At 44.8% G+C, this 26,003-nt stretch overlaps 1 protein-coding gene across 1 annotated transcript; it reads left to right on the forward strand.

The window, feature by feature from the left end:
• Positions 1–153: 153 nt before the first annotated feature.
• Positions 154–25,999, forward strand: LOC139390010 (U5 small nuclear ribonucleoprotein 200 kDa helicase-like). Its single transcript, XM_071137111.1, has 44 exons — positions 154–482; positions 866–1,029; positions 1,142–1,313; positions 2,514–2,706; positions 2,823–2,977; positions 3,088–3,240; positions 3,319–3,418; positions 3,507–3,643; positions 3,812–3,892; positions 4,070–4,243; positions 4,379–4,516; positions 4,684–4,839; positions 4,987–5,157; positions 5,338–5,531; positions 5,659–5,782; positions 7,823–7,972; positions 8,100–8,210; positions 8,326–8,457; positions 8,607–8,795; positions 11,810–12,007; positions 12,183–12,335; positions 12,482–12,562; positions 12,985–13,068; positions 15,466–15,572; positions 15,706–15,824; positions 15,934–16,088; positions 16,207–16,396; positions 16,688–16,861; positions 17,021–17,181; positions 17,462–17,689; positions 17,825–18,016; positions 18,138–18,316; positions 18,438–18,589; positions 18,689–18,797; positions 18,915–19,023; positions 19,139–19,328; positions 21,380–21,544; positions 21,733–21,854; positions 22,014–22,157; positions 24,020–24,196; positions 24,317–24,477; positions 24,677–24,758; positions 24,868–24,960; positions 25,151–25,999. The coding sequence occupies exons 1-44, from the start codon at positions 438–440 to the stop codon at positions 25,298–25,300; spliced, it is 6,414 nt and encodes a 2,137-aa protein (XP_070993212.1). The 5' UTR covers positions 154–437; the 3' UTR covers positions 25,301–25,999.
• Positions 26,000–26,003: the final 4 nt, after the last annotated feature.

Raw genomic sequence — 26,003 nt, forward strand, 5'->3', positions numbered from 1 at the left:
TATATGGGGAGGCTAAACCCACTTATTAACAGAGTTGAGATTCTAGAAAACCAAATCATTGCAATAGTAAAGTTGGCCGGAGCGGTGACGCTTCAAATAGTCGATAGAGGGCATTGTAGGAAAAATGTAACGTCGAATTTGACCTATAACACGGACGGAAGCGGAAGTAATGACTCTTGTTGTTACATCGTGTTTTCCGGGACGTAAGGCCAACGCTTTTATTTACAAAACGTAAATTATTTATAGTACATCACGTATCGCTAAGTGTAAATATAGATATATCTATAGATACAGAGGATTTCTGCTTATCTGTATTTATTGATCTAAAGCACACCAACATTGGCTGTGGAGCTAGCCAACCTTAGCGGGCTGCTCCGCAATCTAGCCATCGTTTTTCCAGTGTTGAACAACAAAAGTGCGATTACGTTCATTCAACAATGGCAGATGTTACTGCGCGTAGCTTGCAGTATGAATACAAAGCGGTGAGTATGAAATTGAACTAAGTAAGCTATCGTTAACTACTTGGAAATATGTTCACTCAGGCTATTGTTTTGTTGCGCCTATGTAGCTAGTTCGCAGCGTAGCTGGATACAGGCTTTTAACTTTAACAACCAAAACTGACTAAAGTTACGGGTTACTAACCAGCCGCGCTTGTACGACCAGTTACCAGCTAGCTAGCGAGACAAGTTAGTCTGCTAACTAGACAGTTGATTGTCCAATGTTGGGAAACACGAATTCCTCAAAATAAGTTGTTTTTGTGCCTCAGTAACTGTATAACCAGCCAACATAATAATAACTTGGTGTAGGGAAGTTTACATTGCATTACAGTTCCTCCTTTTATATTTTGTCTCTTGTCCAATAATAGAACTCTAACTTGGTCTTACAAGCGGACCGTTCGCTCATTGACCGCACAAGGCGCGATGAGCCCACGGGAGAGGTGCTGTCCCTGGTGGGAAAGTTGGTGGGAACCAAGATGGGTGACAAGTCCCAGAGGACCAAACCTTCAATGCAAGGAGAGAAACGGGCAAAGTAACTACAAGTGCCTCTTCATGTCTATTTTCTGGTGCATGTCTGAATCACTTCTTGACTAACTAACCCACATATGACTCTTCCTTCCACCTTTGTCTTTTAAACTGTGCAGGAGGAGGAAGAGAGATGAGGATGGGCACGACATGAATAAGATGAAGGGCTTCACCCTCCTGTCAGAAGGCATTGATGAGATGGTGGGCATTGTGTACAAGCCTAAGACCAAGGAGACTAGGGAGACCTACGAGGTCCTTCTCAGCTTCATCCAAGCAGCCCTGGGAGATCAGGTCAGAGAAACAAACAATAAGGCACTTGTGCAATTATGTCTGTCTCAAGAGTCACTGAGTTGAAAAGATTGAAGAACACTATGCAGACAATATATACTGGTGGAATTAACCTCTCTAGGGGGTGTGGGACGCTATCGTCCCACCTGGCCAACATCCGGTGAATTTGCAGAGTGCCAAATTCAAAAACAGAAATACTCATAATAAAAATTCATAAAACATACAAGTGTTATACATCGGCTTAAAGATTAACTTCTTGTTAATCCAACCGCGGTGTCAGATTTCAAAAAGGCTTTATGGCAAAAGCATACCATGCGATTATCTGAGGACAGCGCACAGCTCACAAAACATTACATACAGTTACCAGCCAAGTAGATTAGTCACATGTCAGAAATAGCAATAAAATGAATCTCTTACCTTTGATTATCTTCGTATGGTTGCACTCACAAGACTCCCAGTTACACAATAAATGTTTGTTTTGTTCGATAAAGTCCCTCTTTATATCCAAAAACCTCAGTTTTGTTGGCGCGTTTTGTTCAGTAATCAAATGGCTCAAAGGCAGTCACAACAGGCAGACGAAAAATCCAAATACTATCAGTAAAGTTCGTAGAACTTGTTTATAATCAATCCTCAGGTTGTTTTTAGTCATAATAATCAATAATATTTCAACCGGACAATAGCTTCGTCAATATAACAGAAAAACAAGAAAGGTGCGCTCTCGGTCGTGCGCAGCAAACAGCTCTGGGGACTTCTCACTATCCACTGACTCAAAGTGGTCTTACTCCCTCATTTTTCAGAATTACAAGCCTGAAACAATTTCAAAAGACTGTTGACATCTAGTGGAAGCTATAATCTAGGTCCTAACCATTGACATACTGTATAGGCAGGCAAGAGAAAAGCACCCACATCAAAAATATCCCACTTCCTGGATGGATTTTACTCGGGTTTTCGCCTGCCATATCAGTTCTGTTATACTCACAGACATTATTTGAACAGTTTTGGAAACTTTAGAGTGTTTTCTATCCAAATCTACTATTATATGCATATCCTAGCTTCTGGGTCTGAGTAACAGGCAGTTTACTTTGGGCACGCTTTTCATCCGGAGGTGAAAATAGTGCCCCCTACCCTAGTGAGGTTAACAACGTTCTATTCAAATCAATGATGACTTAAATATGCCTGTGATGTGTGTCTGTGTCTCCACAGCCAAGAGACATCCTGTGTGGAGCAGCTGACGAGGTGCTGGCTGTGCTGAAGAATGACAAGATGAGGGACAAGGAGAGACGGCGTGAAGTGGAGCAGCTACTAGGGCCTGCAGATGACACACGCTACCACGTGTTGGTCAACCTGGGCAAGAAGATCAGTGACTACGGGGGTGACAAGGAGCTCCAGAACATGGGTAAGGAAATTAACACAATGATGAAGGAAAGTTTACATTATGTTCACTCAACTGGAACATGCCTTTATTTTAGGCTAGTATTATGCACTCAAATTAATCAATGTTTCAACACACAGATGACAACATTGACGAAACATACGGGGTGAACGTCCAGTTTGAATCTGATGAGGAGGAGGGTGATGAGGACCAGTTTGGGGAGGTGCGAGATGATGGCTCAGATGAAGAGAGTGAAGGAGAGGAAGCAGACTTGGGCTGCACCCTGACGGCCAACGTAAGAACCCTCGTTTACATGACAGCACACACATCTGTGTTCATACTAAACCACAATGTCTTTTTTAACCATTGCACTAATGAAACATGCATCTCCATGTTCCTCTGTAGCTTGGTGTGACAGGTGATGTGATGACAGCCAAGAAGAAGGAGCTGCACCCTCGTGACATTGATGCCTTCTGGCTCCAGCGTCAGCTCAGCCGTTTCTATGACGATGCCATAATCTCTCAGAAGAAAGCAGATGAGGTTCTGGAGATCCTCAAGGTGTGTGTTTTATTTGTTTCAGTGTGTCTGTGTGGTTGCCTTGGTCTCTGACTGACTCCCTGTCTCTGTATTCCACAGACGGCCAGTGATGACAGAGAATGTGAGAACCAGCTGGTCTTACTGTTGGGATTCAACACTTTCGACTTCATCAAAATCCTTCGGCAGCATCGGCGGATGAGTGAGTACCTGTCATTTCCACAATGGAGAACATCACAGCCTGCGTTGCCAAATTTGAAAGGTCACTCATAATCAATTTACCTTCACAGTCCAGTACTGTACCATGTTGGCAAGTGCTCAGAGCGAAGCAGAGAAGGAGAAGATTATAGGAAAGATGGAGGCAGATCCAGACTTGTCCAAAGTTCTTTACCAGCTGCAGGAGACTGAGAAGGAGGATATTATTAGGGTAAGACGCCATCTTCATTGTTGCATTAATCACTGGATAAATCATTGTTTCTATACTGTGTAATATAAACATATCGGAACAGACTGAAATAAATAAACAAATGATCACCTTAACATTTCATGTTGGTTCCCTTGGTCTTAAACAATGTCTGGTGTTCCATGTCTTTAGGAGGAGCGATCTCGCAGGGAGAGAGTGAGGAAGTCTCGCGTGGACAATGACTTGGAGTCTATGGACATCGACCACGGAGAGGTGAGGAGGAGAACCATGAATAATGCACACACTAATATAGCCCGTCTACCCACTGTGTAGCACACAGACGATTTGCACATACATTGCAAACATGACACACATGTTGCCATTCCACACGTATTTAATATGAATACATTGTTGCTAAATACTAACTTGAATCATTTACCCCCCTCTCAGTCCATGGCCCCTAAACAACTGCTGGACCTGGAGGACCTGGCCTTCACCCAGGGAAGCCACTTCATGGCCAACAAGAGGTGCCAGCTACCAGACGGCTCCTTCCGCAAGCAGCGCAAAGGCTACGAGGAGGTGCACGTTCCTGCCCTCAAGCCCAAGCCCTTCGCTGACGATGAGGTGTGTGTTTGTGTGCGCCTGTGCATGTTTTATTTTTTTGCTGTAGTCAGTACTGAGGCTTCTAGCAAGTGAATGGTCTTGTTTTCAAGAACTTTCTGCCAAGCCTCTTAATTAATTTATTATCTGTGTTATTAGGTGCTGGTGGTCATTGAGAAGCTTCCCAAGTATGCCCAGGCAGGTTTTGAAGGATTCAAAACACTGAACCGCATCCAGAGCAAGCTGTTCAAGACTGCTATGGAGACCGATGAGAACCTGCTTGTGTGCGCTCCTACGGTTAGTAAATAAACCACGGTCAATTATAATACTTCTTCCCACAATACACTGCTCAGCACGCTGTCATGTTGCATATGTTTCGAAAGTGCCACTGTCGAACTCTGTTATGTTTTCTAACTTATCACTATGTATGGTTTCCCTCTGTCTTTTCCCCTGGGTGCCTCCAGGGGGCAGGAAAGACCAACGTGGCCCTTATGGCAATGCTGAGGGAGATCGGCAAGCACATCAACCTGGACGGAACCATCAACTTGGACGACTTCAAGATCATCTACGTTGCTCCTATGCGCTCACTCGTACAGGAGATGGTGGGAAGCTTTAGTAAGGTGAGACTTGTTGTCCTTTCTATGGGGTCAGAACTCGGTGTTCAATGCTGTCAAGGGCTTGAATTGCCAAGGAATCTGTGTTTGTATAATTAATCATAAGGCATAATGTCCTGTTTGATCAGTTTTGCTTGTCTCCCTCCATCCCAGCGTCTGGCCAGTTACGGCATCACAGTGTCTGAGCTGACTGGAGACCACCAGCTGTGTAAAGAGGAGATCAATGCCACCCAGGTCATCGTCTGCACCCCAGAGAAATGGGACATCATCACGCGCAAAGGAGGCGAGCGCACCTATACCCAGCTAGTGCGCCTCATCATCATTGTAAGTACAGACACTCAAACGGTCCTCTTGTGGACCTCATGCATAATCGTTTGAGTGTTTAGTCAAACATCCCATTATTACATTTCCCAAGCATTTACATTCTTTTACATTATTTTTTAAACTAGTTCTAAACTCATTGGGTGTAAGTACTGTATATAACGGAGTGTGTCTTATGGTCAGGATGAGATCCATCTGCTGCATGACGACCGCGGGCCAGTCCTAGAGTCTCTGGTGGCCAGGACCATCCGCAACGTGGAGCTGACCCAGGAGGACGTGCGTCTGCTGGGTCTCAGTGCCACCCTGCCAAACTACGAGGACGTGGCCACCTGCCTGCGTGTGGACCCCGCTAAGGGACTCTTCTACTTCGACAACAGGTCAGCCAGGGCTCAGGAAGGAGGGACAATCTCTTCTACACTCATAATCCCACTTCAGTTTAATAGGTTTTATTGTGTGAGTGGTTGCATTGTCAGCATAAGACTAACAGTCTTTTCTGTCCGGTAGTTTCCGCCCAGTGCCTCTGGAGCAGACGTATGTGGGCATCACTGAGAAGAAGGCCATCAAGCGCTTCCAGATCATGAATGAGATCGTCTATGAGAAGATCATGGAGCATGCTGGGAAGAACCAGGTGAGGCCAGCTCAGTCTAGTGTTCTTCTGTTTTATTACATTAAAAAAAAATGTTTTACCCCCTTTTCTCCCCAATTTCTATCTTGTCTTATTGCTGCAACTCTCCAACGGGCTCGGGAGGCAAAGGTCGAGTCATGTGTCCTCCAAAACAATATGACCCGCCAAACCACACTTCTTACAGGGATACAAACTAGTCACCTTTCTGCAAAATTTGCCGTTTTGAATCCAAAATAGGTGACCTATGTGATTCGTGTAGATCTGATGAGACATGTTTGGGGTGGGGGGGCTTTGGATGACCACTGGCTGCATGTGAACTAGTGATGCGTGTTTGGAGCAATACTGGCTGCATCCAAGGCTCAGCCAGTCGTTCACATAACAGAATGCAGCACGCGACTGAAGAGATTGGCTAGTTACAGCATCAGCGCACGTTCTGGAAAGACAGCAGGAGAGTTGAAAGGCAGTTTACCAGTTAACTTACAGCAGCGCGTCCCCTGAACGATAACTAAGGTAGGTGAGAAGCCTGACCACGGAGACGAGGGTGAGAAGGGGATGAAGCGTACTTCATGAGCTGTAACCGAAAAACAACTGGCATTTGGAACGTTTGAGGTGAGGGAGAAAGTGGTAGAACAAGTATTGTTAGCATTGTTAAGTATTTTTCTAGCTGGATCAAATTATCCGTTTGCTAGCCAGAGAAATGTTGAGCAACATTAGCCAACTTTACTGATCAAATAATTGAGTTCATGGTGTGAAAATTAGCAGACTAATAAAGTTTGTCTGAGCTAACGTTAGTAACCTAACCAATTCGCTATAATATTAACTGGTAACGTTATACGACTCCTTGCCGTTCCTCAAGTTATAATGTGTTGCTTACTGGACCCTGGCAATCTGTGTGACATGTTAACTAGCTAACGAACGAACTACAATCTGTGTGACATGTTGACTAGCTAACAAACTAACTACAATCTGTGAACTAATGTTTTCCCTTTACAGTATGTGGTTCATTTTCAGAATGAGAGAATTAGATGAAAAATGAGGTGTTGCTTGTTAAACAAGTATAGCTGGGCCTGGCTTAAACTGGATGCCACTAGGTGAAAGGAACACCACACACTTTCTCACTTTTTCAATACAGTGGATACAAAGGGTTATGCCAGGTGTACTCTCTGCCTGAAATAGATCAATTATGCCAACAAAGGGTATCATGCTGTGCTGGCTTATTGTAGAACAGATGTCCACAGGTAAAGTGCAGTGTAGGCCAAATATATTGCTTTTGTTGTGTTGAACTTGACTAACACGTGTGTGAGTGAGGGGGGATTTTTACATTTTTTTACTCTGTGAACTTTATTTTTGCACACATGTAGCCTTTGTTTCATTCTATTTCTACTTAAGATGTTTTTTTTCCCAAGTATAATATTTAGAAGTGTGTGATCACAAGCGTTCTATTATAAAGGTTGTCATGGCTAACTGCAATATTAATGTATTGTTTTTTCTCAAGGCTTGAGTGTCATTTGCAGTGAAGTCTAGGCAACAAATAACATTGGATTGCTTTCTTTACATTTGTTTAGCTGTGAGTTAGTTTCACATCAACTACTTTTTATTTTACACACAAAGACTGATGATTTAGATCATATTCTTTGTTTAATTCGTTAACCTGCATTTCCCCAGGAGGGATTTTTTTTACATGTTTCAGTGCAAAAAAAGTGTCACCTTTTTGGGCCCTCACCAGTTTGCATCCCTGTTCTTAACACCCGCCTGCTTAACACAGAAGCCAGCCGTGTTGGAGGAAACATTGTTCAACTGACAACCAAGGTCAGCCTGCAGGCGCACGGCCCACCACAAGGAGTCACTAGAGCGCGATGAGCCAAGTGAAACCCCCTTAGGCCAAACCCTCCCCTAACCCGGACAACGCTGGGCTAATTGAGTCGTGTTCTGTAATCATCATCTGACTCCACATTGCTCTAGAAAATCCCAATGTCTGTTTATCAGAGGAAGAGCAACAGAGTTCCACAATCTAGTATCCCTGTGCTAACTTGTGTTTGTTAGGTGCTGGTGTTTGTCCACTCCAGGAAGGAGACTGGGAAGACGGCCCGGGCCATCAGGGACATGTGTCTGGAGAAGGATACTCTGGGGCTGTTCCTGAGGGAGGGCTCAGCCTCCACCGAGGTCCTCAGGACTGAGGCAGAGCAGTGTAAGGTGAGCTCATCTGACCTGGAGACTGATTTTAGCTGTCAATCTATGCACTTCATTGAAAACCAAATCTTACAATCTGATTATAAAATAAAAATTCTCTAAACAGTACATACATTTTTTCATCCACCAGAACCTTGAGCTTAAGGACTTGCTGCCTTACGGTTTTGCCATCCATCATGCTGGTATGACCAGAGTGGACCGTACCTTGGTAGAAGATCTCTTTGCTGATCGCCACATCCAGGTTAGTCTCTTCTAAATCTCTACTAACCTCTTTCCCGTGCTCCTATACAGTCAGAGTTATTGTTACAATGTCACTAGACCTGTCCCACTGAAAAGGCTTTGTCCGTCTGTTTCAGGTGCTGGTGTCCACAGCCACATTGGCCTGGGGTGTGAATCTGCCTGCTCATACTGTCATCATCAAAGGCACCCAGGTGTACAGCCCAGAGAAAGGCCGATGGACAGAGCTGGGAGCCCTGGACATTCTACAGGTTTGTCTGCATTGGCTGGATTAGATGACTGAGATGCATACACAGGGCTAGACTTCATTGTAGTACAGTGCAATTTGTTAGCTAAATAATCCTCAAACTCTGGCTGTGTTTGTGAGTTTGAATGACACCTCTCTGTGTTCTGTGTTCAGATGCTTGGTCGAGCTGGGCGTCCTCAGTACGACACCAAGGGAGAGGGCATCCTGATCACATCCCACGGAGAGCTGCAGTACTACCTGTCTCTGCTCAACCAGCAGCTGCCCATCGAGAGCCAGATGGTGTCCAAGCTGCCAGATATGCTCAACGCTGAGATAGTACTGGGCAATGTGCAGAATGCTAAGGTGAGCATATAACTGGGGTTCACCCCCCCACAACCAGGGCTGTGTCGGTCACGAAGTTTCGTCAGCCGGTAATTGTCAAGCAAATAACTGTCGGTCTCACAGTAATTGCCCGCAAATTAACAAACACATTTAGCATCTCCTGGCTTCCACACAAGTATGTAATATAGCCTACACCTTCACAATAAATCAATTATTTATTTTAGACAAGTCTAAAGAAGCATGATATGAAGAAAATGTCATCCATTTCAGAAGAACAGAATAGCATAGAGTTGTCCTTTATGTTAGGTCCTGATCATGCTATGCCAAATGGATGTGGACTACACTAGTTCATTTAGCAGACAAGATTTGCTTAGAATTCCGTGGCATTATTTTATATTATGAAGAATACAATTGAACAAAACTGAATAAAATAAAAAATGATAATTTGAGGGAGTGTGCACATGCGGTTATTCTGTGTCGAGCGGTTAATAACAAAGAAATAGGTACTCCTATATGCTTAGAGTTATTCATGTAACTTTAGTTGTTCTAGAAACGTTGGGCTGTATGTTTTGATTTTTAATACATTGTAAGGCTGCATGATGCGACTCTAAATTATGATTTGAAAAAAGTTGCTTGAAAGGCATGAGCTCTGCTTGGTTTTTTTGCGCAGACTGTACACACTCCAATGGTCTCTCATTCACAATTTGACAAGCACTTGATAATGCCTTTAATTTCACAGCGGCATCCCATTTGTGTGGCCATAATGCCACCTAAAAAATACATGCCTTTTGCGGCCAGTGACCGTTGTGCCCTTCTCCCTGAGTGCTGCGTTGTGCCCTTCTCCCTGAGTGCTGCGTTGTGCCCTTCTCCCTGAGTGCTGCGTTGTGCCCTTCTCCCTGAGTGCTGCGTTGTGCCCTTCTCCCTGAGTGCTGCGTTGTGCCCTTCTCCCTGAGTGCTGCGTTGTGCCCTTCTCCCTGAGTGCTGCGTTGTGCCCTTCTCCCTGAGTGCTGCGTTGTGCCCTTCTCCCTGAGTGCTGCGTTGTGCCCTTCTCCCTGAGTGCTGCGTTGTGCCCTTCTCCCTGAGTGCTGCGTTGTGCCCTTCTCCCTGAGTGCTGCGTTGTGCCCTTCTCCCTGAGTGCTGCGTTGTGCCCTTCTCCCTGAGTGCTGCGTTGTGCCCTTCTCCCTGAGTGCTGCGTTGTGCCCTTCTCCCTGAGTGCTGCGTTGTGCCCTTCTCCCTGAGTGCTGCGTTGTGCCCTTCTCCCTGAGTGCTGCGTTGTGCCCTTCTCCCTGAGTGCTGCGTTGTGCCCTTCTCCCTGAGTGCTGCGTTGTGCCCTTCTCCCTGAGTGCTGCGTTGTGCCCTTCTCCCTGAGTGCTGCGTTGTGCCCTTCTCCCTGAGTGCTGCGTTGTGCCCTTCTCCCTGAGTGCTGCGTTGTGCCCTTCTCCCTGAGGTGCTGCGTTGTGCCCTTCTCCCTGGGTGCTGCGTTGTGCCCTTCTCCCTGAGTGCTGCGTTGTGCCCTTCTCCCTGAGTGCTGCGTTGTGCCCTTCTCCCTGAGTGCTGCGTTGTGCCCTTCTCCCTGAGTGCTGCATCTGTCGCGTCCTTATCCAATTCCGTCCGAGGTGCATATTAAAGATATTGGAAGAACTGTCCACGTTCACTTTTCTATGCCAACAAGAGGTCTAACAAACAGCAAAAGCACCAACCTTATGTCAATCTACTATCCTCCATAGTACAACAGTCAACCTATTCTGTACGAGAAATAAATATTCCAAACAGTCTGGGACAGTTGTGGGATGCGATAGATCCCAAATGAATACAACCACTAGCATTAAAACAACTTTTACGCAATGTGGCTGTTGCAACAGATCAGAACATTTAGCTTAAAATGTTGATAAATTATTAGGCTTTTTCACATTATAAGCGCAGCAATGCGCACATGGCAGTAGGCTATAAGCGCAGATATTCTATTAGCGGAAAATAGCATTTATCAAAAGTGACCGCCAATGCAATTATGCATGTACTGCTTTTATTATAAAGGTGCATTTTTATGGCAAATGATCTTCCCCAAACTTGAAACTCACCTGCTTCTTAAGTATGCCAGTTAGGCTCTACACCCCTTGTAAAGCAGATTAATGTCCTTCATTTTAAGAAGTTATTTGGCCACTTTAGTTATGTAACTAACCTTATTAAAACAAATAGGCCTATGGGCTAGGCTACATGAGGTGTGCAACTATAATTTGAAAAAGTTGCCAGAAAAAAGGCATTGTTTCTAAATGCAGGGCACCATTCACAAGTGAAAATATATATTTCACGTGATATTGTCACCCATCAGACTATTATTGATTTAATCTTGTATTTACATATATTATTTAGTATATGTGTGAAATTTGTTTTGATTTAGAATGGACAATTATCATGCACCTGTATCGAAACAGGGGCAGCGGGAAAAAATACACGTCATCTCTGCATTTATGTAGCGAATGGAAGATGCTTTTCCTATGGTTTATTTTCATGCCAGCCAGGTAGGCTATACTCTTGTTGTAAAGATAAACAACGTGCTTAATATTTGGGAAGTTGAGAAATAAATATAGTAGGCCTAGCCTATAGAAAGCTGGGGTCCTCCTCTTTTTAATAGAGGCCGTCACTCTGTTAACTCGCGCAATTTCATAGCCTATAGAAATGTTGAGCAACATGAGCTCATGGGCTCTCATGAAGTGTTTGATTAGATTTTCAAATACATTTTCATTGATGTTAGAGGGACAATAGAGTGCTGAGTACCAGGCAGTTAGCAAGTTTGGTAGGCTACTAATGACCAACAGCAGCATCAGAGCTTGGAGAAGCCTAATTACCATGACTGAACGGTCACGGGGAATTTGACTGCCTTCATGACTCGTGACCTCCGGTGTGGCGGTAACAACTCACCACAAATAACCATACAGACATGCTGTGGTGTGCTCTTGAGACTGCACTTTACCTGTACAGAAACTGGTCGGCTAGAATCATTAGTGCTCACTCCTCTCTCGTTGTCTCCTCATCAGGATGCAGTGAACTGGCTGGGCTACACCTATCTGTACGTGCGTATGCTCCGTAACCCCACCCTGTACGGGGTCTCCCATGACGACCGCAGCTCTGACCCCTTGCTAGAGCGCCGCAGGATGGACCTGATCCACACTGCAGCCAACGTGCTGGACAAGAACAGCCTGGTTAAGTACGACAAGAGGACCGGCGCCTTCCAGGTACACACATGTTATTACACTTTATTTTTGTTCAGTCGGATCAATGACCAATTGCGAACTCTCTTCAAGATTTTAAGATGGTGAAAGCAAGGATTATGCTATTGATATGAATGAGACAAATTGATGTGCATAATAGATTATATTTTGGGCAACTTTTTTGCATCCCTCCCTGAAGGTTACTGACCTGGGTCGCATCGCCAGTCACTTCTACATAACCCACAACTCCATCCAGACCTACAACCAGCTGCTGAAGCCCACCCTTAGTGAGATTGAGCTGTTCCGCGTGTTCTCCCTCTCCTCAGAGTTCAGGAACATCACTGTCAGAGAGGTATGCACCACTCTGGGATACTATATCAATTACTAAAGCCTACACATTTTTTTGTGGGGGGGGGCTTTTGGTTGGATCTACACAAAACTAGTTACTAGTAAAATGCTACAGATACATAAATACTCACATGTGGGGATTTATTTCAGGAAGAGAAGCTGGAGCTGCAGAAGCTTCTGGAGAGAGTTCCCATTCCAGTGAAGGAGAGCATTGAGGAACCCAGTGCTAAGGTATACTACATGTGTCAATGTTGTCACTGATCAGACTTGGGTTGAAATACTATTTAAGGTATTCCAATTACTTTCAAAGACATTACATTTTTTTGTTGTTGAAAAGACAAGCACTTGAATATTGGAATGTATTTGGAAATACTCAAATACACTCCTGTGCATTTAACCCAGGTATTTGAAATAAGTATTTTAAGATAATTTCAAATAGTAGGCTATTTATAGGAAATCCAATAGAAGTAGTTGATTCGGGCCACATTATTTGAAAATACTAAAATACACAGAAAATAAGTATTTCATTAACAAATACACATATATTTGAGCCCAGGTCTAACACTGATCAATGATATGGTACACCACTGCAGTATGTATTACTACAGCCCTGTTGGTATGAACCAGTTCTGAGGTGTGTGTTCTTATTACAGATCAACGTGCTGCTCCAGGCTTACATCTCTCAGCTCAAACTGGAGGGCTTTGCTCTGATGGCTGACATGGTCTATGTGACACAGGTGTGTTGATTTTGAGAGTTGTTTTAAGTATGTTACCAGTCTCTGACTAATGCTGGAATCCTTAGTTGCTACATCAATTTTTTGTATAATTATTTTACAAATACATTCAAACTCAGCTTTTCACAATTCCTGACATTTAATCCTAGTTATAATCCCGTGTTTTAGGTCAGTTAGGATCACCACTTTATTCTAAGAATGTGAAATGTCAGAATAATAGAAGAGAGAATGATTTATTTCAGCTTTTATTTCTTTCATCACATTCTCAGTGGGTCAGAAGTTTACCTACACTCAATTAGTATTTGGTAGCATTGCCTTTAAATTGTTTAACCTGGGTCAAATGTTTCGGGAAGCCTTCCACAAGCTTCCCACAATAAGTTTGGTGAATTTTGGCCCATTCCTCCTGACAGAGCTGGTGTAACTGAGTCAGGTTTGTAGGCCTCCTTGCTCGCACACGCTTTTTCAGTTCTGCCCACAAATGTTCAATGGTATTGAGGTCAGGGCTTTGTGATGGCCACTCCAATACCTTGACTTAGTTGTCCTTAAGCCATTTTGCCACAACTTTGGAAGTATGCTTGGGGTCATTGTCCATTTGGAAGACCCATTTGCTACCAAGCTTTAACTTCCTGACTGATGTCTTGAGATGTTGCTTCAATATATCCACATCATTTTCCTCCCTCATGATGCCATTTATTTTGTGAAGTGCACCAGTTCACAGTTGAGATGGTGTTCTTCAGCTTGCAAGCCTCCCCCTTTTCCTCCAAACATAACGATGGTCATTATGGCTAAACAGTTCAATTTTTGTTTCATCAGACCAGATGACATTTCTCCAAAAAGTACAATCTGTGTCCCCATGTGTAGTTGCAAACCGTAGTCTGGCTTTCTTATGGCGGTTTTGGAGCAGTGGCTCCTTCCTTGCTGAGCTGCCTTTCAGGTTATGTCGATATAGGACTCGTTTTACTGTGGATATAGATACTTTTGTACCTGTTTCCTCCAGCATCTTCACAATGTCCTTTGCTGCTGTTCTGGGATTGATTTGCACTTTTCACGCCAAAGTACGTTCATCTCAAGAAGACAGAATGCGTCTCCTTCCTGAGCAGTATGACGGCTGCGTGGTCCCATGGTGTCTATACTTGCGTACTATTGTTTGTACAGATGGACGTGGTACCTTCAGGCATTTGGAAATTGCTCCCAAGGATGAACCAGACTTGTGGAGGTCTACAATTTATTTTCTGAGGTCTTGTTAATTTTGATTTTCCCATGATGTCAAGCAAAGAGGCACTGAGCTTGAAGGTAGGCCTTGAAATACATTCACGGGTACACCTCCAATTGACTCAAATGATGTCAATTAGACAATCAGAAGCTTCTAAAGCCATGACATCATATTCTGCAATTTTCCAAGCTGTCTTAAGGCACAGTCAACTTAGTGTATGTAAACTTCTGACCCACTGGAATTGTGATACAGTGAATTATAAGTGAAATAATCTGTCTGTAAACAATTGTTGGAAAAATTACTTGTTGTGCATAAAGTAGATGGCCTAACCGACTTGCCAAAACTATAGTTTGTTAACAAGAAATTTGTGGAGTGGTTGAAAAACGAATTTTAGGGCCTCCCGGGTGGCGCAGTGGTTAAGGGCGCTGTACTGCAGCGCCAGCTGTGCCATCAGAGTCCCTGGGTTCGCGCCCAGGCTCTGTCGTAACCGGCCGCGACCGGGAGGTCCGTGGGGCGACGTACAATTGGCCTAGCGTCGCCCGGGTTAGGGAGGGCTTGGTCGGTAGGGGTGTCCTTGTCTCATCGCGCACCAGCGACTCCTGTGGCGGGCTGGGCGCAGTGTGTGCTAACCAAGGTGGCCAGGTGCACAATGTTTCCTCCGGCGCATTGGTGCGGCTGGCTTCCGGGTTGGATGCGCGCTGTGTTAAGAAGCAGTGCGGCTTGGTTGGGTTGTGTATCGGAGGACGCATGACTTTCAACCTTCGTCTCTCCCGAGCCCGTACGGGAGTTGTAGCGATGAGACAAGATAGTAGCTACTACAACAATACCACGAAATTGGGGAGAAAAAGGTAAAACCCATTTTAATGACTCCAACCTAAGTGTATGTAAACTTCCGACTTCAACTGTATATACCCATTAATTCTTGAAGAATTTAACTTAGAAATGCCTCATGGGCTTAGTTCAACTGTTGTTCCCCATCAGTACACAAAATATAAGCATGTTTTACTCCAATGATTGTAAACAAACACTGTATATCCTCAACATGGTTAACTATTGTTTTGAAATCATGGATGTCCTTGCATCCATAGCTCTGTCTATGAATTTGAGAAAGGTGGCATTTCTCAAGGCGGCTGGGTGAACGCTTTGTCTCACCTTCTGATTCTAGCTTTAACTGTGTTCTTCCTCAGAGTGCTGGAAGACTGATGCGAGCAATCTTTGAGATCGTCCTGAGCAGGGGATGGGCCCAGCTCACAGACAAGACCATGAACCTCTGCAAGATGATTGACAAGAGGATGTGAGTTAACCATTGCTGTTTATTCCTAGTTTTCACTATTTAAGACCTTAGTCTACAGTCCTAGTGAATTACATGATGAAGCTAGAATGAAATGTGACGTTCTTCCCTGTGTGGATGTGTCCCTCCTACACAGGTGGCAGTCCATGTCTCCTCTGCGTCAGTTCAGGAAGCTCCCAGAGGAAGTCATCAAGAAGATTGAGAAGAAGAACTTCCCCTTCGAGCGCCTCTATGACCTCAACCACAATGAGATTGGTGAGCCTGCTCTGCAGTCTGCTCCAAATGCCCCACCTCAGACCTGCACAAACTAACACTACATTCTCATTGATTCATCCCCGGTTGTTAAAGTCCTTCTGTCCCTCAGGTGAGTTGATCCGCATGCCCAAGATGGGGAAGACCATCCACAAGTACGTGCACCAGTTCCCCAAACTGGACCTGGCCGTCCACCTGCAGCCCATCACCCGTTCCACACTGAAGGTGGAACTCACCATCACACCAGACTTCCAGTGGGATGACAAGGTCAGTGGTTTCTAAATGTGGATCTGTTTTAGTACCGTCAAGCTATAGTAGTTTAACAGGATTCACTTACTGTAACACACACACCAACCGTTAACACTGCTCTCTGTGGCCCATACAGGTGCATGGCTCATCGGAGGCCTTCTGGATACTGGTGGAGGATGTGGACAGTGAGGTCATCCTACACCACGAGTACTTCCTGCTCAAGGCCAAGTACGCCCAGGACGAGCACCTGGTCACCTTCTTTGTGCCCGTGTTTGAGCCCCTGCCCCCGCAGTACTTCATCCGTGTGTCCTCGGACCGTTGGCTATGTGAGTGACATTCCTCTGGCTAGATATTATATATATATATGTTTTTTTTTGTGGTTAAGAGCATTGGGCCAGTAACCAAAAGGTCGCTGGTTCAAATCCCCAAGCTGACTAGGTAAATAAATGTTGTCTGTGTGCCCTTGAGCAAGGCACTTAAACCTAATTGCTGCTATAAGCTGCTCTGGATAAGGACTTCTGCTAAATATGTCAAATGTAGTTAATTAAACTGTATGAGAAAATATAGACTTTAGAGGATGTCCATTGAAAATGTATCTCTCTCTCTCCTTCTCTCAGCCTGTGAGACGCAGCTGCCGGTGTCTTTCCGCCACCTGATCCTGCCAGAGAAGTACCCCCCTCCCACTGAGCTGCTGGACCTGCAGCCCCTGCCTGTGACAGCTCTGCGTAATGCCGCCTTCGAGACCCTCTACCAGAACAAGTTCCCCTTCTTCAACCCCATCCAGACACAGGGTAAGATGGCACCATGTTGGCTAACAGTTTCTCACTGCACCCATCTGACCTCTTAAGACCAATGTGGCCCATTCAATGACTTCGATCAGGCACATGCCTCTATACCTTTTGGTGCTTACACTGGGAGTAAGCTGTGTGGTATTGTTCGTCTTCCTCCAGTGTTCAACGCTGTGTACAACAGTGACGACAACGTGTTTGTGGGAGCCCCGACCGGCAGTGGGAAAACCATCTGTGCTGAGTTTGCCATCCTGAGGATGCTGCTGCACAACGCAGAGGGCCGCTGTGTGTACATCACACCCATGGAGGCCCTGGCTGAACAGGTACAGTTATCAATACGGACTGTTTTTACATTTACAATTGTTTACCAACGTTGGATTAAAGCAAGTTTATATTTTGGGTTCTGATGGGGCAGGACAGTAAAACTACGCTCGTGAGGCATTTAGAAATGATATTCCTCAAGAATCAATGGGTACATATCATTCATTTAGATGTAGTAACTGCACATTGCCCCCCTTTTTAACATAATGTTGTTTTCATCTGACTTCTAATTGTTTACCCATTCCTTACACCTCCGTTTAATATCTTCCTGTGTGTGTCCAGGTGTTTGTTGACTGGCACCAGAAGTTCCAGGATGCTCTGAATAAGAAGGTGGTGTTGCTGACGGGAGAGACCAGCACTGACCTGAAGCTGCTGGGAAAGGGTGACATCATCGTCAGCACCCCGGACAAATGGGACATCCTGTCACGCCGCTGGAAGCAGAGGAAGAACGTTCAGAACGTCAGCCTCTTCATCGTGGACGAGACTCACCTCATTGGAGGAGAGAATGGAGTAAGTCCATGAATCCTATCTGATAAAACCTATACATCCACCTGCCTAGTGCTTTGATTAGATATAAACTATACAATACTTGTTTGTCATGTGAAGTAAAATACATTGATATTCAACTCATTGTCTTGCTTGTAGCCTGTGTTGGAGGTGATCTGCTCCAGGATGAGGTACATCTCGTCTCAGATTGAGCGTCCCATCCGCATCGTGGCCCTCAGCTCTTCCCTGTCCAACGCCAAAGACGTGGCCCACTGGCTGGGATGCAGTACCACCGCAACCTTTAACTTCCACCCCAACGTCAGGCCTGTCCCTCTGGAGCTGCACATCCAGGTCTGGACCATGACTGTAATGTCTTAACATGTTATCATCATCAACCTGCCACCAGTAAGGGTTTGGCTGGGTAATATCATCTGCTCAATTGAACCTCATTGTAATGTCTGTCTCTCCTCAGGGCTTCAATGTGAGTCACACCCAGACTCGCCTGCTGTCCATGGCCAAGCCAGTGTACCACGCCATCATGAAGCACTCCCCCTCCAAACCGGCCGTGGTGTTCGTCCCATCCCGCCGACAGACCCGCCTCACCGCCATTGACATCCTCACCTTCTGTGCTGCTGACGTGGTCCCTCAGAGGTCAGACCCATAACCTCACCCTTTAATCTCTGAGGGGTGCAAGGGGTTAAAACTTTGAATAGGTATCCAGTAATGATAGGTGTAACCTGAGGTCTCAGAGCAGTAACATGTCTCCCTGTAGGTTCCTGCACTGCACTGAGAAGGACCTGGCTCCCTTCCTGGAGAAGGTGACAGACGGCACCCTGAAGGAGACGTTGGCCAATGGGGTGGGCTACCTGCACGAGGGCCTGTCCACCACAGAGCGCAGGATCGTGGAGCAGCTCTTCAACTCAGGTACAACTGGCCATTCCATTAGACCTGCTGATGCCTAGTTAGAGGGATTATGGGCCATGGTTGTTAAATGACATGCTGTGTCTGGTCCTCGGTCTGCAGGTGCAGTCCAGGTTGTGGTGGCTTCACGCTCCCTCTGCTGGGGCACCAACATCTCTGCTCACTTGGTTGTTATCATGGACACCCAGTATTACAACGGCAAAATCCATGCGTAAGTAGCTACGACACTGGTTTTGGTGATGACTACATTTCCTAATCTATACCCGTCAGAACCTCCTACTGCCTCAGGTTGAGTGTGTGTTAGTGACCATGTCCTCTCTGTCCCCAGCTACGTGGACTACCCTATTTACGATGTGCTCCAGATGGTGGGCAAGGCCAACCGGCCCCTGCAGGACGATGAGGGACGCTGTGTCATCATGTGTCAGGGTTCCAAAAAGGTACGTTGGCAATATACTCATTTACTCGCCCTCCCCATTTTCACTCAGTCCCTCTCCATCTCTCGTACTCCATCATTCTGTCGTTTATAACCTACTCTCTTTTTCTCAAATGTAGGATTTCTTCAAGAAGTTCCTGTATGAGCCCCTGCCGGTGGAATCTCACCTGGACCACTGTATGCACGACCACTTCAACGCTGAGATCGTCACCAAGACGGTGGAGAACAAACAGGACGCAGTGGACTACCTGACCTGGACCTTCCTGTACCGCCGCATGACCCAGAACCCCAACTACTACAACCTGCAGGGTGAGACAGACACTCACAGCACTGCGACTGCTCTCTACTGTTGACATTCTTACAGATGGGCGATACAGGTTTTAGGACTATATGCCTTTTAGTTGAAGTTGATTTATTTTTTAAAGGAAACGCCTAAATAAAGTGTCTTAATAGGGCGTTGGGTCACCACAAGCCGGAACAGCTTCAATGCACCTTGACATAGTGTCTGAAAGTGTCTGAAACTATTGAAGGGATGCAACACCATTCTTCTATGAGAAATTCCATAATTTGGTGTTTTGTTGATGGTGGTGGTAAAAGCTAGCTCAGCCGCTGCTCCAGAATCTCCCATAAGTGTTCAGTTGGGTTGAGATCTGGTGACTGAAACGGCCATTTAGTATACAGTCATTGAGAATGACACAGTCATTGAGAATGACACATATTAATTTTCACAAAGTCTGCTGCCTCAGTTTGTATGATGGCAATTTGCATATACTCCAGAATGTTATGAAGAGTGATCAGATGAATTACAAATAATTGCAAAGTCCCGCTTTGCCATGCAAATGAACTGAATCACCAAAAAACATTTCCACTGCATTTCAGCACTTGCTACAAAAGGACCAGCTGACATCATGTCAGTAATTCTCTCGTTAACACAGGTGTGAGTGTTGATGAGGACAAGGCTGGAGATCACTCTGTCGTGCTGATTGAGTTCGATTAACAGACTGGAAGCTTCAAAAGGAGGGTGGTGCTTGGAATCATTGTTCTTCCTCTGTCAACCATGGTTACACGTGCCGTCATCATTGCTTTGCACAAAAAGGACTTCACAGGCAAGGATATTGCTGCCAGTAAGATTGCACCTAAATCAACAATTTATCGGATCATCAAGAACTTCAAGGAGAGCGGTTCAATTGTTGTGAAGAAGGCTTCAGGGCGCCCAAGAAAGTCCAGCAAGTGCCAGGACTGTCTCCTAAAGTTAATTCAGCTGGGGGATCGGGGCACCACCAGTACAGAGCTTGCTCAGGAATGGCAGCAGGCAGGTGTGAGTGCATCTGCACGCACAGTGATGCAAAGACTTTTGGAGGATGGCCTGGTGTCAAGAAGGGCAGCAAAGAAGCCACATCTCTCCAGGAAAAACATCAGGGACAGACTGATATTCTGCAAAAGGTACAGGGATTGGACTGCTGGGGACTGGGGTAAAGTCATTTTCTTTGAAGAATCCCCTTTCCAATTTTTTGGGCCTTCAGGAAAAAAGATTGTCCGGAGAAGACAAGGTGAGCGCTACCATCAGTCCTGTGTCACGCCAACAGTAAAGCATCCTGAGACCATTCACGTGTGGGGTTGCTTCTCAGCCAAGGGAGTGGGCTCACTCACAATTTTGCCTAAGAACACAGCCATGAATAAAGAATGGTGCCAACACATCCTCCGAGAGCATCCAACTAGGAATAGCTTGGTGACGAACAATACCTTTTCCAGCATGATGGAGCACCTTGCTATAAAGCAAAAGTGATAACTAAGTGGCTCGGGGAAAAAACATTGATATTTGGGGTCCATGGCAAACTCCAAGCATTGATTGTGCAAGAATTGGCTGCCCAGAAGTTAATTGACAGCATGCCAGAGCGGATTGCAGAGGTCTTGAAAAAGAAGGGTCAACACAGCAAATATTGACTCTTTGCATCAACTTCAAGTAATTGTCAATAAAAGCCTTAGACACTTATGAAATGCTTGTAATTATACTTCAGTATTCCATAGTAACATCTGACAAAAATATCTAAAGACACTGAAGCAGAAAACTTTGGAAATTAATATTTGTGTCATTCTCAAAAATGTTGGCCACGACTGTACATCGTTTTCATGCTCATCAAACCATTTTGACCACTTGTGCCCTGTGGATCGGGGCATTGTCATCCTGCCCAGCATTTGTACACAAGCATGATGGGATGTTAATGGCTTAAGTAACTCAGGAACCACCTGCATTCACGATACTTTGTATCCCTCATTTACGCAAGTGTTTGTTTTATTTTGGAAGTTACCAGTATATGTGTAGTCTTCTGTTAAACTGCTGCTCTCCATCTCCCCTGCAGGCATGTCTCACCGTCACCTGTCAGACCACCTGTCAGAGCTGGTGGAGAACACCCTGCATGATCTAGAGCAGTCCAAGTGCATCAGCATCGAGGATGAGATGGACGTGGCACCTCTTAACTTGGGCATGATCGCTGCCTACTACTATATCAACTACACCACCATCGGTGAGAACTACCACAACCAACAACCCACTCACGAAATATGGCTGTATCAGTCACATCACCTATACTGTGAACCATCACAAAGACTAAACAACTGTTGAAATAGAATACATCCATCATTGAGTATATAACGTGTTGCTATGTACAACAGTTCTGGAGTTACTGACATATTTTATTTGTGTTTGTATCAGAGTTGTTCAGTATGTCCCTGAACGCCAAGACCAAGATTCGTGGATTGATTGAGATCATCTCCAATGCTGCGGAGTACAAGAACATTCCCATCAGACACCATGAGGACAACCTGCTCAGACAGGTAAACATACTAATGCACATCAATAATCATAATATGCATTTTGAGCAGACTCATAACCCACTCAAATACCCATGTAGAAGTGGAAAAAATGGGAATAGCTCACGAATACTAATCTGGAAACACTTGTCATTAATCAAATTGTATATGTGGTGTTTTCAGCTGGCCCAGAAGGTGCCACACAAACTGAACAACCCCAAGTTCAACGACCCACACGTGAAGACCAATCTGCTGCTGCAGGCTCACTTGTCCAGGATGCAGTTGAGCGCTGAGCTGCAGTCAGACACAGAGGAGATCCTCAGCAAGGTGAGGAGGAATGGCATTGATAGATACTTTGGTGGAATCTTAGCTGTGGTAAATGGACTCTTTAGAGCAGTAAAGGCATCCACATATATTATGATGACATTTTGAGACGTTTTGGACATGGGCAAGGGTTTTTCCGGCTGTTCGGGCACAACTTTTTTTTCTAGAGGCAAGCTGAAGTCGGAAGCCGAGGCCGGAAGCCCTCGTTCGTCGATTTGGTCAACAGTAGGGATTCTTCAATTAAGTTATTTGTAATTTCTCTCGGACGACTCATCCATATGCACGTTTTTTCGAAATACTGCACCAAACATCCTAGTCAGAAGCTAAATTGTGTGACTAAGATCTTGCCTGCAAATTAATTACAGATTTCTTGAGTTCTTTGACTTTTGAGGAAGTGTATTTTGGCTATGGCAGGGATCATTAACTAGATTCAGCCACTTGCCAATTTTTTTTCTTGAGCAGATGGTTGCGGGCCAGAACTTAATTACAAATCATTTGTAGACTGCAAGTTGACTGCAAGAAGCCCAAACATACAGTACCAATCAAAGGTTTGGAACACCTACTCATTCAAGGGTTTTTCTTTTTAAAACTTTTTTCTACATTGTAGAATAATAGTGAAGACATCAAAACTATGAAATAACACATGGAATCATGTAGTAACCAAAAAAGTGTTAAACAAATCAAAATATATTTTATATTTGAGATTCTTCAAAGTAGCCACCCTTTGCCTTGATGACAGCTTTGTACCCTCTTAGCATTCGCTCAACCAAAATCACCTGGAATGTTTTTCCAACCGTCTTGAAGGAGTTCCCACATATGCTGAGCACTTGTTGGTTGCTTTTCCTTCTCTGCGGTCCAACTCATCCCAAACCATCTCAATTGGGTTGAGGTCGGGTGATTGTGGAGGCCAGGTCATACGATTCAGTACTCCATCACTTTCCTTCTTGGTGAAATAGCCCTTACACAGCCTGGAGGTGTGTTGGGTCATTGTCCTGTTGAAAAGCAAATGATAGTCCCACTAAGCGCAAACCAGATGGGATAGGGTATTGCTGCAGAATGCTGTGGTACAGTAGCCATGCTGGTTAATTGTGCCTTGAAGTCTAAATAAATCACTGACAGTGTCACCAGCAAAGCACCCTCACACCACCTTCATGCTTCACGGTGGGAACCACACTTGCGGAGATCATCTGTTCACCTACTCTGCATCTCACAAAGACATGGTTGTTGGAACTGAAAATCTCAAATTTGGACTCATCAGACCAAAGGACAGATTTCCACTGGTCTAATGGCCCAAGCAAGTTTCTTATTATTATTGGTGTCCTTTAGTAGTGTTTTCTTTGCAGCAATCCGACCATGAAGGCCTGATTCACACAGTCTCCTCTGAACAGTTGATATTGAGATGCCTGTTACTTGAACTTTGAAGCGTTTATTTGGGCTGCAATTTCTGAGGCTGGTAACTCTAATGAACTTATCCTCTGCAGCAGAGGTAACTCTGGGTCTTCCTTTCCTGTGGGAGCAGATTTCACAAATGTAAAATCATTTGAAGCTGATTTCCTGATGTTTTTACAGTTTTTATACATATGTCTCAAAAAAATATATTTGTATAAACATTTTTCAAAACTTGGGAGGCCAAATAGGCCACCAGTTGGGTAACCCTGGGCTACGAGATCTCAAAATGGACAAACAGTACTATTGCTGCTTTTTTTCTCGTTTTTCAATCAAAGGTCTTTTAAGGGAGTACGCAAGCACACTCGTTCAATTCGGCTAGCTGGTATCGGCTAGGCGCCAGCCAAACTGAAGCATGCTTACACCTTAAGACTGTGGTATGACCTAGTGTAATCTGTATATGGTTCTGTCTTGTCCAGGCTGTGCGTCTGATCCAGGCCTGTGTAGATGTGCTGTCCAGTAACGGCTGGCTGAGCCCTGCGCTGGCTGCTATGGAGCTGGCCCAGATGGTCACCCAGGCCATGTGGTCCAAGGACTCCTACCTCAAACAGCTGCCTTACTTCACCCTGGAGCACATCAAACGCTGCACAGACAAGGTAACACATCCACTACTGCCTGTTACACTATCCATTTGTAACACTTTAATTTACCAGACAAGCAATGAACATCTTGCACGGGTGTGGATCCTGAAGCTGATCTCTCAATATATTTCTCAGGGTGTGGAGAGTATCTTTGACATCATGGAGATGGAGGATGAGGATCGTAGTGGGCTGCTGCAGCTCTCAGACACACAGATAGCTGACGTGGCTCGCTTCTGTAACCGCTACCCCAACATTGAACTGTCCTACGAGGTGGCAGAGAAGGAGAATATCAAGAGGTGATTTAAATGGGGGCTGTTAGCGGTGTAGGGGAATAGCTTGACCGAATATAAAGAGATCGGTACCACAGGAAACTGTCAATTTGCTTAGGGAGTTTGATAATGTTTTTACTAGTTACTACTACTGCCCAGTGAATCTATAGAACATTGCGAATGAGAGAGAAACTGAGTAGGTGTCTTATCATATCTTTGTGTTCAGTGGAGGTCCAGTTTTGGTTCTGGTCCAGTTGGAGAGAGAAGAGGAGGTGACTGGGCCTGTTATTGCTCCACTCTTCCCCCAGGTACCTATCATCACTACCAACTTGTCAGAACTCCCATACTGATTCGTTCAAAAAGCACAAACTTAACAATGGCCATTTTTAACATTTGATTGTTGTGTTATTGTTCCAGAAACGTGAGGAGGGCTGGTGGGTGGTAATTGGAGACCCCAAATCCAACAGCCTGATCTCCATCAAGAGGCTGACACTGCAGCAGAAGGCCAAGGTCAGTTAAATACCACACATCAATCTGATCTTGTGGAGCCAATGAATACCTGCAGGCAACTGCATATGTTTGACAAAATTGTTGCATATGGCTTGTGGGTGTAAAAACAAAGTAGACAAATAATCTTAAAGGTGAATGCCCTCTGTCAGCAGTGCTTGGCCTCACTCTGTGCCCCTTCCTCCCACTGCAGGTGAAGCTGGACTTTGTTGCACCAGTGCTGGGCATTCACAACTACACACTGTACTTCATGAGTGATGCCTACATGGGCTGTGATCAGGAGTATAAGTTCAGTGTGGACGTGAAGGAGGCAGAAAGCGATGGAGACAGTGACTCAGACTAATCTGGGATCTATAGATGGTGAGGAGCCTCCCCAGACTGGGATCAGATTGGATTGTTGGTTTTGTTTTAGGTGAAGCATACACGGGTTAGCTGAGAACGTCACGAAAACGATGCGCACGCTTCAATGGGGCAGAAGTCGGCGTTGTCATTCTGGATAGATAGCAACAATGACAAGTAGCTGCCATATGGGGAATTGTAGGTGGCTCGTTTTATCTTGTTCTTGATACCATGTCTTGTTTTGAGGTGTTATGGCTATAATTCGCTAGCTAGCTAACCAACAACTAACTATTTGAGACAAGTGCTCATATAGATTACATGTCAACAATCTTAGCCAACCCTGTCTTTGTTGCCCCAAAGTTCTGCATGCGTCAGTTTTGTTGCTAAACCGTCTAAAGTCGTTTTTTCCCCTTGAATCTATTTTTGGACTTCTCATTATATGCTCTTGAGGTAATGTTAAACTTTTCCTGTCTACAGTAGTTTTTGAATTTGGATCAGTCGAGAATGTATATAGTACCTAATTAGATGTCAACCACAAGGTTTGAATTGTACATTAAAAAAGCATACTTACTATTTTAGTGAACAGTCATTGAATATTAAAGATTTGTCTACTATAACTGTTTCAACAACGTGATTAATATTGACCTGTTTTTTTTTGTAAAATGCTTGTGCAGTTTTTTTTACAATAAATAATTCAAATTGACCTG

Source organism: Oncorhynchus clarkii, chromosome 30 (genome assembly GCF_045791955.1).
Source record: "Oncorhynchus clarkii lewisi isolate Uvic-CL-2024 chromosome 30, UVic_Ocla_1.0, whole genome shotgun sequence".
Lineage (NCBI taxonomy): Eukaryota > Metazoa > Chordata > Actinopteri > Salmoniformes > Salmonidae > Oncorhynchus > Oncorhynchus clarkii.